This window comes from Athene cunicularia (genome assembly GCF_003259725.1).
Source record: "Athene cunicularia isolate RWA chromosome 4 unlocalized genomic scaffold, athCun1 chr4_part3, whole genome shotgun sequence".
Classification (NCBI taxonomy): domain Eukaryota; kingdom Metazoa; phylum Chordata; class Aves; order Strigiformes; family Strigidae; genus Athene; species Athene cunicularia.
The window spans coordinates 3,386,313-3,405,335 of record NW_020799100.1 but is presented as its reverse complement, the minus strand read 5'-3'; the positions used below and the strand labels follow the sequence as shown (position 1 = coordinate 3,405,335).

General features: G+C 39.7%; 1 protein-coding gene across 5 annotated transcripts in view; it reads right to left on the bottom strand.

The window, feature by feature from the left end:
- Window positions 1-19,023, bottom strand: part of AFF2 (AF4/FMR2 family member 2) — a 292,387-nt gene that overhangs the window by 114,356 nt on the left and 159,008 nt on the right. For 4 of the 5 annotated variants that reach the window (XM_026848360.1, XM_026848361.1, XM_026848362.1 and 1 more), the window contains exons 5-7: window positions 16,423-16,509; window positions 13,645-13,681; window positions 13,342-13,393 (exon numbers count right to left, since the gene is read on the bottom strand). In XM_026848360.1, coding sequence (XP_026704161.1) covers window positions 13,342-13,393; window positions 13,645-13,681; window positions 16,423-16,509 — 176 coding nt within the window. The remainder of the gene's footprint in view (window positions 1-13,341; window positions 13,394-13,644; window positions 13,682-16,422; window positions 16,510-19,023) is intronic. The other variant, XM_026848364.1, reaches the window with a different exon arrangement.

Below are 19,023 nucleotides of genomic sequence, written 5' to 3'. Positions count from 1 at the left end.
ACCTCCTGCTGAGAAAACTGGTGTCAGTGCAGAGGCAGCGCAGCGCTTCGCCCCGCTCAGATGAGCATTACTGCGGCTGCCCGGGGCTGTCGTGGGCCATGAGGACATGATGGGCTCGGGGAGCGTTAATGCAAGGTGACACCACAGCTGTCCCCACGGCCCTCATCCTTGCGGGCACTTTGAAATATCACCCCAGCCTCAGAGGCTCAGCCACAGGCAGTAGGGATATCTTGGCATATGGCCTTCGGGAGGAGAAGAGCTACAAAAATTCATGGCAAGCTTATGCTTTACTTGAGTATTTACATAAAGCATGTGTTCAAAGTTAAAAAGCTCTCCACTCTCTCTTCTATAATTCAAAACATTGCGGCAGTACGGGATGCTATTAATGCTGAATTGCTACAGATACCAACTGCCTGAGACAACAGCCACTTGAAGTGCTTCGCTCCCACTGAAAATATCTAAGGTGAAGGGTGGGAGTTGTGTGCTATGCAACATCAAAGAATGAAATAACAAGTAATTTTGTTTTTTAAGAGAACTACCTAAATCGTGAATGTTTCTAAGAGGATTATCTAGCCCTAGAACTGGATCTTGCTCTTTTTTTTTCTCAGATGACATTCCAACAGTCTTTTTTATTGTTAAATGGCTCCGTGGCGCTAATCTGCAATGGTATGTTACCAGAAAACAGAAAATGCCCAGAAGTACTTGATAAACATGGTTCTCAAAAAGGACCTTCATGTCTTTCAGATGAATGACTCTAGTAACATCAATGAGATGACTTTTATGACTAAGCATACTGAGATCCTGCTCCACCATTAACTCATGCAATTTATCCAGCAATACAGTAAGCAATAGAATCCACCACAGTTCATACTAGTAGCAGATTTAGCTTTTGGGCATTGCATATGAAAATACATACTCAATTGCAAAAATTTCAGCTTTAAGTTAACTGCTAATTTCCAGACAGAATACCCCACAAAGATGCACTGTGTAATCCCTCATACCAAATAGAGTTTTGCTGCTGCTTTATGAACGTCCGTCAGGAACTCAGTCCTAAAGGCACTCGCCACTGAAGTCCTAACCCAATGAGGCACAAGCTCACATGCATGTGCACATGAGATTACAACCAAGAGTTGGCAACACAGCACACTTGGGTCTACCATTACTCCTCCTCTTTCTTCAACAGGAAATTTTGTTTCAGCACAATTTGAGGATTTTGTCCACAAAATCCCACCAGGTCTTCTACAGGTGCATGCCTGTGAGTACCAAAGCACATCAGCACCATCTGGACTGAACTGAATGCACTTGGAAACTGCTGGAGTACCCTGAAGGCTGTCCTGGGCAGGCACATCAAATCCCAGTGAATGGTAAATTAAGAAAACGTGCACGTGTGTCTGCATGGGAAACATGACACGTTTGTGACAAACCTACTGAATGCTGCTCACAGACTTTGTGGGACTGGGCGCTCATAAGTGCTGAACAAACTGCAGTTGAAAACCTTCAGTGTTTAATTCTGCATCCCTGCTTCTTTCTGCTTACTTATACTTTCCAAAACTCAGTGAAATCAACTGCGGTTTGATGAATACTAAGACGAAAGATGCTTTTTTCTGAGTACAAGCTCTGGAGCTGTAAATGATTAATATTAATAATGGGAAAAATCTGTTATGTATAAACAATATAAACAAACAGTAACAACCACTTAGATTTGTTAATCTGAGAATTTCTTTTCTCTGATTCTCTTTCATAAACAAAATATTTTTTTCATCAGGCAGTATCCATTATGTTCATCCTTGGTGTAGTTACAAGGCAAAAAATGTAGATTATTGATGAAATAGATCATAATGGCTCTTTCCAAACCATTATCATTTATCATTTAAATGTGTATTCAATGAGCTTTAATCTGCAAATTTGTCACGATTGGGAGCCATTACGATTTAACAGATTCATTGTGTTTGCTTTATTCTTTTTTTAATACCATGCATGGTGTGTGTTCTGTTGACTACATGTGAAGTAATTTTACCTATCAGAATGGGCTTTTAAAAAACTTACAACAGATGAACAACAGCTGTTTATTATTCAGTCTTTAAAAACACGACAATGCTGAAACACCATATTGTTATTTTAATAAACGAGTCCTGTAAAATCTTCATAATCAGGTATATTGCTCTTCTGAAAAGTCACAAACGCCCAGTACTTCTAAGAACAGCACCATGACCAGTCATATCTGAGATTTCAACTATATACGTTTTCTCCAGTCCCCTAAATAGGTACTTCTTCTATTGGTTGAGCCAAAGCAAACAAAATCAATGAATGCTCTTCCATGGACGTTAATCAGTCTGAGCTGTGTACTAAGGATCCAGCCAATATCAATCCTTGTGTAGTTTTTTTCAAATTCAGAAAAGTCAGTTAATAATAATATGAATAGCATGTAACACTTTGGCTAAAGCAAGACAGTGTAGAAAGTTCTGTATTTTGGAGAAGGAAGGTGAGACTGGATTTTTAGCTCAGTGTTTGCATCTCTGCAAAATTGATAAAACTGCAAGAAATGTCAGCAATTGGCAATACACGAGCTTTTACTGGTTTCTGGCTATAGCAGATTAATCCCATATCCAGTTTGCATATAATTCACTTAACACCTTTTCTTACTCAAGTTTTGTAATTTCCTGAATAAAATCCCTCTGAGAGTGAGCTGCACACTGTCTGAGCAAACCCCCCCTGTAGTCACCAGGAACACTGCTGTTTGCTTTGAAAGAAGACATGATGGGTAAATGCAGAAAGGCTTATCAACCCAGAATTCAGACCATTCTCTGGTTGTAATCTCTCCTTCTTGACACTATCCACAAACCCTGTATGGTGGGAAGGCTCCTCAGCCAGGCATGAGGCAAGATGCCAACAAGAGATCAGAACTATTTGTACCGTAGCATAGTTTACCTCATGCCTTTTCTATTTTTCAGCAGGCTGCACTGAACTGGTTTGGGGTGGGGACATGGAGGCAAGTGATACATACATGTGACTGACAGCTGTGCCAAGATTAGTTGGAAACTGTGGCCTCCAAAATAAGACATTGTGCTCCTCCTGGGTAAGCAGCCTACAGCTCTGCTGCCGTGTGGCTGCCCTGGAGCAGCTGAAAGCTCACCAAGGCACCGCAGGGCTTGGGAGCGAGGAGGCTCTTCGTGCCCCCAGAGGTGGGCTCCAACCGCCCCTCAGGCCATGCCTGCAGGCTGCTAAAAGGAATGACAGTGCTGATGGCTTTTCTCATTATACATCCCAATATTGTAATTCCACAAAGAGCTAGCAAGTAGCTGCAGTAGGGCTGCATGACACTGCTGCACTCTGCCCACGTGAGGTGCATGTGGGCACTTTCATGCTACCCTTAAGCACTGTTTGCCCCATGTTCACATATTAATGATTTATTCAGGGATTTTCTGGGGACAGTTGACTTTTGCCTTAAACACAAATAATTTCCAAGCATTAAAAGATATGCATCTAAAAATAAAAAAAGGAGTCATCTACTGGGTTTAACACAAAATAATCTCACATAAAAGGAAGTATTTTTTAACAGCACATATCTACTTTATGGCACTGGTCTCTTAACTTCGTGCTTATGAGTTAGGGAAACAGCCCCTTTGTGGATTACTTTTCATAGTTTGCTCAGTAATGTGTTTACAAAGCCATTGTTACAACTAGATGCTTATATATTTTGATATACAGCATGCACTACAACAGTACATCTTCAGAGATTTCATGCTTATTTTAAAAACCTATTTAAAATGTTCTTTTACCTTCCCTCCCAGCAAAACAGAAGTTTATTGCCAGATTCTCCAGGGCTCCATAGTCCAGTCTGACAGTAATTAAGGCAGAATTAGTGGTGCTTTGCAGGAAATGGTAACAGTGGCAAGTGTACAAAACGATGGGCCAAATTAATCTCTGACAGCAACTCCTCTGAAATAACTAACTTACTCTAGGAATTAATTTGACACTTGAAATTTCAAATAATGGCCTTTATTCTTAACTATCTGACATTACTGAAGCACATAACTCAGAGCCCGAGAATGTTAAGTGGATTTTATTTTCCTTTGTTAGAAAACTGCTCATCTACTCACCCACTTTCTGCTGTGTATCAAATCAACAGTCTACTTCAGAAACCAGAGTTTTCTTAAGACAGTGCAATGCATTATTTCAGCACAATCTGCACTTGCTTAATGCTTACCGGCCCTTGATAATGGTCAGTATTAGTCACAAACATCATCTCTGAACCATGCAGCGAATGATGCAAAACACATTACCCAAAATGTTGTGTTTGTGAACATCTGTACTATTTCCTCTGATCCTATAATTATACAATGCACCAGTACATAACAAATCCAATACTTTGGGAGTACAGTCTAAAGAAAACTAAAGGAAGCATTTTTCTGTGCGCACCTTCTGCTAGAACTCTGACCCTAAACATGGTCTTAGAATTTTGCAGTAAGTTTGGACACTAAGCTTTGACAATCTCCTCCAAAAATTTAATGCCCTCTACCTACAGTCGTTCAACTTGCATCTAGCTATGTATAGTATCTAGTCTAATCTGATTCTGAAGCAGTTACTTAACAGTACAGAGCATCTAATCCAATTCAACGGTATCTATTTGTCCACTAAGAAACCTCCTTTATCTGATATGTAAAATCTATACATTTTTATGATTTTTTTTTTTTAATTTTTGATGAAGAGACAGCAATCCGTACAGAGACTTTAGAAAGAGGGACTAGTTGCTACTAGAAGGCAGCATCCCCCTGTGTGATGGGGGCATCATTCTGGTCCTTCCTCACCTTGGGCAGAAGAGCAAGGCCCTCAGAGCATCCTCAAGACCCTTGGGTGTTTGGGGAAAGCCACAGTTTAACCTGAGATGGTGTTGTAACCAGATCTTCAAGGTTATTGGATTTTGGGATGAGGGGGATTCCTGGATAAAGTGGAAAAGAGCAGGAAAACCTTTATATGACCTTAGCACCTCCTCCCTTCAGGTTACAACTGTATTCTGCTCTCCATGGGGAAAAAAACAACTTAGCCTCCTCAAGCAGTGACGGACATGCACTATTATCTCCCTCTGACTGTTGCATTGATTAGATTGGAAAATGAGTAACTTTTATCACACTTGATCTGAAATAGCACTATCTAGCTTACGTTTATCCCTTTACATCTACAGAACAGATAATTGCATGGATCCTGGGAGTCAGACGTAACACTGTGATGTCTGTTTTGATCCCTGGTGTCAGGTTAAAGGAGAAAAAAATAGAAAGTTAACCTGTGATTTAACACTGGCCACTGTCTGGCTCCTGCCACCAGCCTGGTATGGGTGGTTTAGACTCTTGTGAATGCATGTCTGGCTGGCTCCCTCCTCACCATGCAGGTTCACCTGCTGCCACCTCTAATATCAGAGTCTCGGCTGGATTCTGCAGCATGTGCTTTACTTTGAATTGCAATGGATTTTTACCCAAAAACCCCTCAAGATACAGTTTTCTGGTTTTGGTTGTGGTTTTTTTTTTTTTTTTTTTTTTCATGTCTTTCTTCCTTATTTTTTTAAGTACAGGGAAAGGCAGATTATTTCAATTAAGAGCCTGTCACTGACAATTGTAAGCAACCTTTCTTCAGTTCAGTGCAGCATTTGCAGTTTTAAGTTTCTCCCTGCTTCTGTCAGGATCTAATTTTCAAGGCCCCGTTGCCATGGCAGCAAGTTGGAATTTTAATCCAGTACTAAAGGTCAAGACAGGTCACCAGTTTCAGTTCCTCTTCAATCTCCCCATAAAGAGCCACAAAAAGAAGCTGAGATAAAGGTCTGACCTAACAAAAAATTCCAGTCTAGCACACAGCCAGACTTGAAGCTATATGATTTGTGTAGGCTTTCAAATTTGTCTGGAACTATTGAAATTCATGCTAAATCAAATATGAGCAGCACTGATTCGCATTCCACTCTCTGCAGAAAAGAACATATATGTCCTTAAAACAGTTATGTGCACATAACTTACCAGGGATACCCAAAAAGCAAACACTTCAGTAGAGTCTAACAGGTAAATAGCTGTGAAAGCAATCCCCTCATTACTGGAGGTACTTAACTACTCTTGTAGATTCAGATGAGCCTGACAGCTGCATTAAGCCTGTCTTATCGATATGAGTTAGATGAGTCAACAACTTACTTTCAAAACCTATGAAAATCTTTTTGTGAAGCATTTTGACTAAACAAGACTTTCCAGTAAGGAACAATTTCCTGAAAGCTAAACTACCTTCAGATTTTGTTCACTATTGTTATCCTGAAGGATAAAAAGCTCCTGTGGAAATTAGGAAATAACTTTTTATTTTTGAATTTTCTAGGTCCCGTCCTGTGTTTTCTGCAACATGGATTTTAATTAAACAATTGGTTTGCACCTACTGGAGTAAGGCTATAGACATCTCACTCCTCCTCCAGGGCTACATCATTTTTTCGGGAAGCTGTGGTTACAGCATTAGGAAAGTCTCAAAATGCATTTTTCTGAGATGTGTGGACACAAGCGAGGGAAGCAGCTCTTCCTCCAGGAATTTAGAACAGTAATTAGCCCAGCAGTGGGGAATATCTTCCTTTTTCACTGTTTGGGAGGATCTGTTTGTAAGGTGAAGCTATTCTGAATCTGTGGCTCCAAGGGCTATCCAAGACAGAGGATAATGCAGTGAGCGTGGCCTAGCCCCATGGGGTGTTGTGAGAACTTCACTTCATAAAAAATAAGCCCTCTGGCCAGAAAATTGATAGGCTTTGGAGCCCTGCTGAGCCCTCAGCCCAAAGGATAATGGTAGCAATATAAGTTCCTCTGGATGGAAAGTGTAAAGCTGAGAAAAATGTGGTGGATTATTGAGGTTGTCAGAGGGATTCAGAGGAAAGATGCAAAGGATTAAGTTGTGATATTAGGACATGTGGCTGTTAGTCTTACCTAGGATATTTAGGACACAAATTGGGACTTTCAAGCCCAGTCTGGCATTATGAATGCCAAGCTTCCTGGCAAAATCCATTCTTCTTTCAAGTTTATCACCCATTTCCGATTATGACTATTTTGCAGCATGGTGCAGATGAATCTGGGTGACAATTTTCTCAGTTTGTCTCAGGCTACTGAAGTCTACAAAGCCAGTAAGATATGACAGTAAGAATTAAAGGGACTAGAGCAAAGAGTACTGGGAAGAAAAAGCCAGAGAAGGAAATGGCTCTGAACCTGAAATTCAGTGACAGATCAGAGTTAAGACAAAAGGGAGGAGGTGAGGTCCAGATTATGGTGGCCGGAATGCCAAGCAAGAAATTAGTTCATATGCATTTTATCAGCAAGCGTGCAGCTCACAAAACAAATGGATGGGAGAGGTATTGAGTGGGGTGGCTTCCTCTGCTCTATCCCGATTTACATTTTCAGATTCACTGCGTACATTTGTTTTTCAAAATGAATGTTTGAAGTTGCACTGAAGTTCAGAAGTGGTTCCATCCCACAGAAATGTAAACTGGGAGGTCAGTTTGAGACTGGCCTTAAGCCGTGAAGGCACAACATACGCTGCTTCTGCCTGTGGAAGAGCTCTTTAAATACAGGGAAACCCATAGCAGATTTGCAGCCTAACCAGTTTCCAAAATGGGAATGGATACATAGCATACAGGGAAATACAGCCTGAATCCAAACATGTTAATGTGCGTCGTTTACCTGTCTCTATTAATACTGACATTTCAATGGTCACAGTTCAGTGGTTGCATAAATTTGGCAGGGATGCAGCAGTGCATCCTACTTGAGAACAAAGTATTTCAACTGCTGCTTGCTAGTTAGGGCAAATAAATGTTGAATTTTTAATGGGGGGTTATACACTATCAGAGGAAATTCAAATGGTTCAGTGCTCACTTGAGTTGCAATCAGTAATGCTGGCAAGAATGCAGTTGGTTAGCTTGTTTCAGGCATTCTTAAAGGCAGTAATTATGTAAGTCTCTAATAGTCAAGAAAAATTATTAAACATTGAACAGCAAAATATAGGAGAATTAATTTAGCTCTGTTCCCACAATCTTTTAAACTGATTTATAAACATGTCAGGCAAAAGAGATCATGGAAAAGAATGTATTAGGAAATAACTTTATTTTGACAGGGAGGTTAAACTGTATGTGAGTCAGCTGAATAATGAAAACAAATTAAAAGTCTAATTTAGAAATTATTTTGAATAATGGGCTTATCTTCAAGATACAGGACTTTTAATTATGACACTGGATTTTAAGGTATTTCGCAGCAGCTGAAATATTTTGCAGGTTTTCTTCTATAGGCAACTGTCCATAGGAAATTCTTGTATGTCTTATTCCCAATTACTTGGTACTTTGCTCAAAAGGAAAAGCCTGTGGCAGTGAGCAACAAAGTGATACAATCCTGATTATCACGGCTCCAAACTCAAGAACTTATGAGGCAAAAGGATGCAAAGCAAATTTCTAACTAACAAAAAACCCCAGTAAATATGAAAGATGAATGACATCTTATCAAAACAGACTCTTCTATTTTCATTTGCTATTTGTCCCTTTAATATGGTGCACTGGAGCTCTCTGAAGATTAATGGAGTTCCAATTACATGCCACTGTTGTTTCACTTATCATAATTTGTACATGGCAGTGCAAGTCCCTTGTATTCATGACTTTCCCAGTTTACCCAGAGGGAATATCTTTGGAACTTCCTACTTCTAACAAACAGGCAGTACTTAGTCTAATGATTAAAGCTTGCCACACTTGCTAAGTAAAAATGAATGTATGCTATAAAAGAAAGCAGGCTATCAACACTGTGGGATCAATTGACGCTCTTATGCTTTAATATGATCGATGAAAAACTGTAATTAGAAATACTAAAATTTCAGCTTCTTCACTGTATTAACCACTGGGCTGGATCGTGACTGGAACTCAGATATAGAGTTGGATACATAAATAGAAATATTCTTCCTATTCCAGTTGGAGATCAATTTTACATTTTTGGTTCATGCGATTGAACTGGAAATGATGCATCAACATTGAATGAATCCCAGTCTTTTAAAACTGACTCCTTTCAAGGTTAAGAATTCATCAGTGCTTCTTGATTTGAACGTTCTGAATAACAACATTACTTGTTGTCGCATTATCCAATATACAATCCTTGGTGTAAAATCCTCTTGATGTCTGATTACTCTTCATAAGGACCTCATGCTGATTCATTTCAAACCATGAATTACCTTTAATTCATAGCTTGAACATGCTGCCAAATTTTGTTTTCCATGCTCCCAGGTGGCTGTCCCTGACACAGTGGAGAACTTCCAAAAAGCCATTAGATACTTATGAAAAGTAGTTAGATGTCAAGAAGCACATTTCCATTTTCAAACAGCCTTGCATCAAGTATTATGATAATCTTTGGGATTAGAAAAGTACTGATATTTTTTTAGAACTGTGAAGTGAAATCCTGGCCCAACCGAAACCAGTGGTGAGTGTCCTTTGAAAAATCTTTGCTGAAATATCACATAGAGTTTCAGCTGCTTGTTTTGCTTTTGAGCCCACTGTATTTAGCTGTTCTCTAGCCCCCACACAGGTTGTATATCATTAAGTATGATGGATAACAAAAAATCTATAAAGATAAAATAAGTTGGTTTTGTCTGATCCATAAAAATTTGCTGCTTTAAGTTTTTAATGGCTTCCGGTAGTTCACTGAGCCCATGAGAAGGGCCTTTTAATACTGTATTAATACAGTAAGTATAGGAAGTAATTTTATGACAGGGGAAGAATACCATTATGATTACATTCTTCTTTTTAGCTAGGCTTTTATGGAAACTACCCAAGACTACTCTGCAGTATGATTTTGAAACACAGGATGTGCTTGATTAAAAAGGTTCTGGGTAGTTTCCAGTTGGACAGAGGCCAAATGCTAACAACCAAAACAGAACAAAAGGACTGGATGTTTGAGGATGACATACTTGCAATGGTAATTATATAACAGAAACCTAAGTTGCGAGCCGAGTTCGTACCCTCAAATTCATGGAAGTTGACAGAAAATCCTTCTCAGTGCAATTGGCTGCACCTTATCTGTTCCTGCTTACTATGCTTCATAATAAACTAATCAGAGTAGACTGGCTGAAAACTGACTGCACAATACCCAGTGGAGATTTACAGTGAATTTGAAATTTAAAAAAAGGGAAGCCAAGTGCCATAGTTTTACATAGCCTGATTTCATTTCAGCTACAGAAATTCACCATTGCATGCACACACACACACACATCAGTGTTCAAAAAATTTAACTTTGAAGATTTTTGAGTAGAAATTAGGATCTGAGGTTGGTTACAGGTACACATACTCGTGTACAACACAGATGCAGAGTTTAGACACGATCCCAACTACTATTTCCTTCTATTTCACTTGCTGCAAAGCACTGGGGATTGGGTTTCTCCAGCATGTGGATGTAATAAAGTACATTGAAATAGTATAAAAAGGATGACATTTGCATTTCAGAAAGCTTTACTTAGACAAGAAGTCATGTATCTTGCATCCCACTATAGAAGCAAGACACTGGTCAGTTAATCTGCCTTGCAGTATGTTGCCTCCACTCCCCCACCTAGAAGCACGCACCTGAAAGCTTCTCTTGCAAAGTACTTTTGTTCTGCACACATCGCTCAACCAGTCATGGTATAACTCAGTGATATGATGAATGCAAGCACGTTACTACCAATTCCTGTGGATTTCTAACCAAGCCAATGGAATCTATAAGATTCTACTTAAACCAATGTAAATGGAAAATATAACTGAAGTTTCACTTGAACTGCATGTAAATTAAAAAAAGTTGGAGAATATCTAGAAGCATGTTCAGGTTAAAAGGTCGCTAACAAAGCACACAGATGAACAACCCCAAACTCAGTTAGCTTTGATCAAACTGAAATACAAGTAACAGATCCCATATATAAGGAATTGGTGGGGAAAACAGTTTTGAAGTCAGTAAGATCATGCTGTGTGATTGACAGTGCAGCAACAAATGTTACTGGGGATAAACTGGACACTAATTTCACTCATACACACCAATATCTCGGAAACTGACCAGTGTTAGAAAGATTAAATACTTCTTCATACGACTGCAATCTGATAAATACTATATTACTAAAATACACAGTGACTGCAGGAGCTGTCAATCTCTCAGGGTTTATTTGGACCGCACTATCCAGCTCTACTTGATACCATTACGTCATTCTGCCCCACTCTCTGCTTTAATTTCATTATGTCCTTAAGTACTGTAATTCCCAGTGAAAGTCGTGGTAACTGCACACGCAGATCTAAAGAAACAAATTGGCCTCGTAATACCAAGTCTCACAGTGGACTGCCTTCTAACCTCCCAAAGCCCTATGGAAATTCTTAGAAGCTGCCTTAACAATTTTTCTGCAGTAAAAGAGAAAAAGTGATAGTAATGGGTTAGCTGATCTTCATTTGGAAGCTAAAAATAAAAGTAGCTTTATTGCAGCTCTGATCTCTCATGTGTAAAATCTATCACCTACCATAAGAAGGCAGTTCATTGCAGCAGAAATCTGATTGATAGTACTGGAACTTTAGATCAAGCAGCAGAACAGAGAGCAACTGGTTCATAAAATGTACTCAGTGTCTTCGGGTTTTATATCAGGCTTCCTATAGAGAGCTTTGGTCCCATTAAATGCACTATATACCACTGAGCTCTGAAGCACTGTTCTTTTGAAATTCAGCTTATAACTATAAACCATGATTGACAAGTCTATTACTGTTGGTTACAAACTATTGAAATATTGTATTTTACGGTATACTCACTAAAATATTTTTCACAGTGGAATCCAAATACACTTGCTTTAGGAGAAAAATAACTTTAAAATGTAATAATATTTTTTTACTTTTTTTTTTTTTTTTTTTTTTTTTTTTTTTTTACTACAGAATGTGCTTGATGTTAGGTTTGGATCACTTATACGTTCTGAAACATGAATGCACCCATTCTGTTACCAAAAATAGTGGGTATAGTTGGCTAGATTCTTTAAAAAACCCAAACCATTACTGGAAACCAAACAGCAAAATGCAACAACTAATTTGTTACTGTTTCATAAATAAATGCTACTCATGCAAATTAATATATTTATCATTAGCATTCCTATCCAATTCTCATTCAATCTGAAGAAAAAAAATTCATTTTAAAACTGAATTAGTCATTTAACCATAATTCTGTAAAGTTTTATTCAACAAAGTTTATTTGAATGAGTACTTCCATGGCTTGGGTTCATGAGTAAAGATCTGGACCTTCAGAGCCTGGTGAGCACTTCAGTGGATTCAGTGGGACTAGTCTAGTCCCGCATCTCTTACATGGTCACAGACAAATCACTGAACTCCAGCAAGTTCTTTCCTGTCCAGGAACTTGCACTAAGAATCAATATATTTAAATTCATTTTAAAAACCTATGGAGGTATCTCTGCATTGATTTTTCTTCCCCTACAGGGATTTACTTAAAATTGTGTCCTTACTGGATTAAGGGGAAGCACTAGAATAATTTTGAAGTCATTTAAGTGAACACATTGTATTTACACAAACATCAGTTAAGCTCATGCAGTTCTGCATTTTGTAGTTTAAAACATTTGAACGCTAAAAAAAATAGCAGCTCTGAAATGAAATCAGACCCGCACATTTTCGTAAGTATAAAACCAACCACATACTTTTCAAAGTTATTTTTTAATTCCTGCATGTAAACTAATTCGAGATCCTGGGCTAAAAGTAAAAAATCAGTTCAGTCTCAACTCTCTGCTACATTATTGCAGCCTTACACCAGAGAAGCACCAAAGAAAAATGGCTTAACACAATGGAGAATTAGCTCTTCCATAATTTTAAACTATCATATTTATAGATCATCTGTGATTTTCAGCTGTTTCAAAGTATATGAAACTCAAGACCAGCTTTTCAACACCAGCTAGTAGAATCATTTCGTATGAAGTGCTTTACCCTCTCTCACTGTATGAATGTTAAAATTCCTGCATCATTTGTTCATTGAGTTGCATTTTCTATTGTAAGAGGCTTAGTATCTGATGAGAGAAGCATAAAAGTGATTTAATTTTGGCAAGCTGTACAACTAAAATCAGCATTATTTCTGCTTAATAAACTCATCTTTCACACATACCTCTGTTAGCTAATGCTTAAAAAGAAGAAACAGTAATAAGCACTGAAAACATAAAACTGGTTTATGGCTAATTTTTAAGGACTACTGAGAACACCTGAACACCAGGACAAGATTATGAGCAGAGCTAGATTTTAGTTACCTTTGGAGAAATAAGCTAATTCTTTATGATAAATTTAAAATGAGATTTAAAGCTGGAAATAATAATACTTACGACTTTTGTGGCACTGACTTAGTTGCAACTTTCCCTGCTGGATCACTCCACTCTGCAAACAAAGGAAACACATTTTCAAATGTCAAAAGATTACTGTAGAATTAAAATGCACCCAAAGCTGTCAGCCCATCTAATTATACTTGGTTTCACAACATGCCACAATGCATAACATGTAATAAAAAATGGAACTGATCTGCTTTAGCACCATAGAAATTAATTTTTTAGCCTTTGTTTTAATGATGTTAAGCAGGGAAAAAAACCAACCCAACCCTGACTGTTAGGACTAGGATGATAAAGACCTACTTTGTACATTGTATCCTGAGGTCAGATGTTGGGAGTCCTACAAAGAAGAACACACAAAATGTCAGCATTAGTTAAATAAGATGAAGAAGGTAAGATATATCTTGGCTTGCTAGATTAAGGGCACTGGCATTACACAAACAGGGAAAGAGACGGCACAGGGAAGGGATCATGGGATTGTTAAGGCAGCACCAGTGACATTAGCTTAAAAAAACCATTAACTGTGGAGAGAAAGCACCACTAAGGGACCCTTTCACAGTTCAGACAAGAGCTTGTCCTCAGCTGCTGTAAATCTACACACCCCCTTTGTGGAGACACTGCACAGATTTACACCTGTGGTGGTCCTCGCCTCTTCCAGGCTTGGCCATGGATGTGTGCATGAGCCATCTATGATGTACGATTTAGACCACACCATGAATGCAACTATGCATTAAACTCAGCACCACTGCCTTTCTTTTTTTGATCTCACTGCTTGGAACTACAGTAACGTTTTATTGATAGTCACTGGTTTCATTTCGACTGTGACAAACAGGATTTGATAAAGACGCAGAAAACAGATCTTCACCTGATGGAAATTCGTCCAAATCCAATGAAATCAATAGAAGCACAACAACTTTAAACCAGCAAAGAATCTGGCTTCTAACACTAAGCATGCTAGTGCTGGGGTTCTTATTAGTTCATGTTAACTAAGCTGCTTCCTTAACGTCACAGTGTTTTCTTACTCAGTTTTTCTCTAAGCTTTACAGTCCACCATGATTGTAATCAGTTTTCCTTCCAAGCAGAGTCTGATCATTTGAAATTAAGGTGTTATTTACAACCTCATCTTACAGCCAGGCACTACTTTGCTGGAAGTGTTAGTTCTGTAGGATGTTAAAGTCATTAAAGCCCTTACCACACTTCCTCTTAGGGCATTATTAGTTCCTAATATTATACTGTGCTGCCAGTCAGTCCCTTGTGAAGTAAATCATGCCCTAAGAGTAAACATGACACTTTAAATTTGAATGTCAAAGGGATAAATTGTTCTGATAAGTTCCGCCTTTTTTATCACACTTTTTAATATACGTTTCTCATGAGGATACTTTTTTTTTAATAGTTAAATGGAGAACTTCTAATAGTGCCCGTCTCTGGTTTATATGGCTGCACAATCTAGCCACATTATGCCTAAACCTATAATTTAGCTAGCTAAAATTGATTTAACATGATGTTTTGAGGAGACATTTCTGTTATATTTTTTAAAATAGAACTAGCAAACTTGGAAACATTCATGTGCTTGCCTGTTTCCTGAAATGGTAGCTCAAAACAAAAAACCAAAATCTAATTTATATTTTGTATTGAAGTGATATGGTCAAGAATTTTAGGATCAACATTTAACGTGCCCAGAAATTAACTTTGATGTGGATCTTAAAAGTTCAAAGCAAACTTAATAGAAACAGAAAAGCAAACCAAAATGTTAGTTTCTCTGAACCTAGGCTTATATTGCTGACAATGAGATGGTGGCAGTCTGCAGGACTTCGAAAACCAGAGCACTAAATTCAGAGATGGTATAAATTAAAAACATACAGCTTCCAGCGGGCAAAAATTTCTACTCTTGCTGTATTCACACAGGTCAGACTCCACTTTCACTGAAATGGGTTCGACTGACTTTAACCCAATTTGCAATGAGGATTATACTCTTGTATGATTATGACTTCTGATGCTTAAGGCTGCAGCAGTTAACTGCAGCAACAATGGCAGTGCTAGAGCAGTAACAACCACATTCCACTAAAATAAGGCATTCTGGGCACTGACTTTGTTTTTCTAAGGAGCCACAGATACTGGTAATTTCATATGATTTCCAATTAAGTATGGCGGCTGCATTTCAGACAGGGGAATATCTGCCAAACAGATAAAATCACTAAGAGGAAAATCACATTCCAGCTTCTAAACCAGGATATGATCACTTGAACCATAATGTCAAGCAGTGCCAGTTTTATAAGCTATTTTCCAAGGTCCTGTTTTTAGAAAGAAACTTTTATGTAGCTCCATGTATACATTTCCCACCCCGAGAAAGATCTCCCCTTCCCCAAACATCATCAGCTCACAGTTGTTCAGGTCCCAGCAAATGACACCTCCATCAATAACTGCCCTGGGTACGAGGTCGATCTCTAACAGTGCTACCAGAATCATAGCTAGAAGGCAACAATGGGATTTGGGCTAAAGGTCGGTTCAAGTCGTACGTACAACTTAATGAATCACTGTGCGTTAGGTGAAATGAAGGTACTCTCCAGGCATGTGCTTTTGACCTGCAGGTGCTCAGTGCGTGCTTTTGCCAAGGCCAACACAGAGAATGGCGTTAGGCAATGCTGTGTGCCCTTGGACTGTGCAGACAGACAGATGCCAGGGCACTCTTCACGTGCAGGAACATTTTAAGTTACCGTAATTTGACCATGCAGCCTAAACCTCATCATGCAATCAATCACTAAGTAGGAACAAATAACCACTTCAGCCATTGCACTGCAAAAATAATAATAATGGAAGAAAACCAAATAAAGAAAAGATACTGTACTTTTTGTAGAAAGACTCTGATAACAACAGAGATAAATTTCACTTTGCCTCCACTGTAACTTCTGCAACTTTACATAAGCAGTCCTAACAGTAGCAACAGTCTGATTGGGAATTTCCACCTAAATATAGGCTCAGAAATTTTTGAAAATGGAACCAATTACAAAAATAAACTCTCCAGTGAAGAACACTCAACAGAACAGAATGTTAATCAGGTCACTGCTAATAGCCTACTTGTACCTTGCTTGGGATAGAAAACTTGGTCTGCTCAGCTTTGCCAGGAGTGTGAATAGCAGTAAGAGGGGGAGGCCAGGAATGGGTCATCTCCTAGGGAAGAAAAAAGACATGTTTTGAAAACAAATTCATGGACATAGAGAAGAAAGAGAGGAAAAAAGGATCATGTATTCTGCACATGAGCAGAGCCTGGAGATGTGATTGCTTAAGGAAGCATCACCACCCATTCTTACGTGGCAGATGAACACCTTAACTACCCAACAGGCAGCACTTCTGAGAACAAGGGTGAGGACAGGTTTTACTCTTGCAAATGTTGGCCATCTGTGTCTTCATCAGATGGCAGCTGACTCCACCGCCACGGTCAGCCTGCCAAACTGTATGAATGAAGCCATCACAGGTAGAGAACAGGGTTTTACCTGCAAAGCCCAAGCAGGAAGGGGATCCCTCCTGTACTGCACCAGATGCAACCCTATAGACCATTGCATGGTGCCAAAATGAAACTCTATTCAAGACTGCACAGCGGCAAAATAAACCAGATGCAAGTCTATAAAAAGCTGGAGTGGGCTTGCAGCATGAATTCCTGGCATAGAAGAGAGCGGGGACAGTGTCCTGTGCAACAAAGCATCTTCACCTAGCACTGGCCATAGGCACTTATTATGGTATGCCGTGTTACAGCATCAGAGCACTATCAATGCCACTTTAAAATGAGGGACTGAGAAATTAGGAGATTTGCACAGCGTTACACAGAAAGCCTGTACTTAACTAGGAAACGCAAGTCTCTGGTGAAGACCTGCCTACCAGATCATCTAAGCAACACACCCACTTTCTGTATCAGTGTGTTAATTCATCATTTGTACATGCATGTTCCAACTATCTTCAAAGAAATTACCTGGGCACCCATGGCTATGAAATGCAAGCAGAAAAGACAGTGCACACTTTGCTTTTTCATACTGAGGCCTTGAACTGCCACCCCACCAAGCTCGGTGGGAGCAGACTGGGGCTTATGTCCAGAGGAGGAGGAAAAATCAGTAAAACAGAGAAAGTGCAAAAGTGTTTTAGGCCGATGCTGATCCATTCTCTTTTTGTTTTTAATTTAATAAATATTCAGAGAGGCAGTAATACTTGTCTGGCAACCTGCTGTATCTTCATCTTGGTTGTTTTTCTTTGCCTACAAAGCTCAGAAAGGATTCTTTCTTGAGACAAGGGAGACAAAGAGCAAAAGAGGGTCTGATCTAGGAAGTTTTGCATGCAATGGCCATAATCCTGGCTGCAGTAAACTAAATTTCCCAGCTGCTATTTCACACTGGTCAAGCCCAGGGCCAGTCACAACAAAGCTTATGAACACACAAGTTTCTGTAGGTAATACGACAACCTAATTTGTGGAAAGAATGCTCCACAAATATGGTCCACAAATAGAAATATAACATATTACAATTAATTAAAGAAAATAAAACTGCTGTCAAAAGGGCATTGTGGTGGGTGCATGTGGGCTAAAGACATGGCCTAGGTGGCTACAGCTGGATGTTAATGTATGATTCACTGAAGATACAGCCAGCAAGCTTCCCGTCTCCAGTTGTCACTCTCAAATCTTGTGTCATACAGGAGGTTAGGAGAGAGAAAGAAAAACTATGCACCATGGTCCTCAGTCTGTGGGACTGAGCTTCCCCCAAGCTCCTGTTAGGCACTGGTATTTTACTGAAGTCCACCAAACTTCTACCTTTAGTAATGGTGCTACTGCAACAAGGTTTGGCTGAGCCCTGTGAGGGACAGAGCCTGGAATGACCACCATGAGGAGAAGCCCTCACCCGGGCCTGGCAGAGGCAGGAGGGCAGGGCTGGGCCCGCAGCTTGGCCCCACGGGGCCCCACCAGCCTGTTCCCACCAGCGCAGTGCGGCGTGCGCACTTGCGCCTTACTGAAAGGGCCACGTAGCTACAGACAGCGCAGCCTGGGGCCAAGTCTGCCAGTTCCTTATGCAGGTGACCCAGGGATAGGGAAGGGTACAGATGTCTCTGTACTCCTGAAAGAGCTTTCAGGTTTCTGCCTGTGGAGCTCAGGGCCTGTTTTCATTGCACAAAGCCCAGTCAGTGGCAAAGAGGAGGAAGGAGGCAGCTCCTGAACAGCTCATCCCTCCCGGCGGGTGAGGCGGTGGCAGCTCCGTGCAGTGACTAGAAGTACACTGTTATATTGCATTGATCGTTTGACCTCGGCACAGAGGAAGGCAGAAAAAGATTTAAACAGCCAGTGAACTTTTCTGTGAGATAATATAATCCAAATCCTGCATGCCTCTGCCAAATCCTATGCCATAGAGGTTGCTTTGTGGCAAATCTCTTCATAGCAAAATGATGAAACAGAGACTATATCACATAATTAAAAGAGGGACAGGCAGCCTGATTGAAGGCAGAAATGAAGCATATTCTAGAACTGCAATTATAGGCTTGACCTCAGTCTCTTCCTACCCACGCATAAAAGGCTGGACAGAGAGCCTAGGATTCATGGGAAGGTGATGCCAGCAAATATTTCAGAATGTTCACTGTCAAAATGAATCTAGTGTCCACTGCATACCAACTCAGTGAGCTGACATCTAGCAAATCTAGTCATCTCCCTGT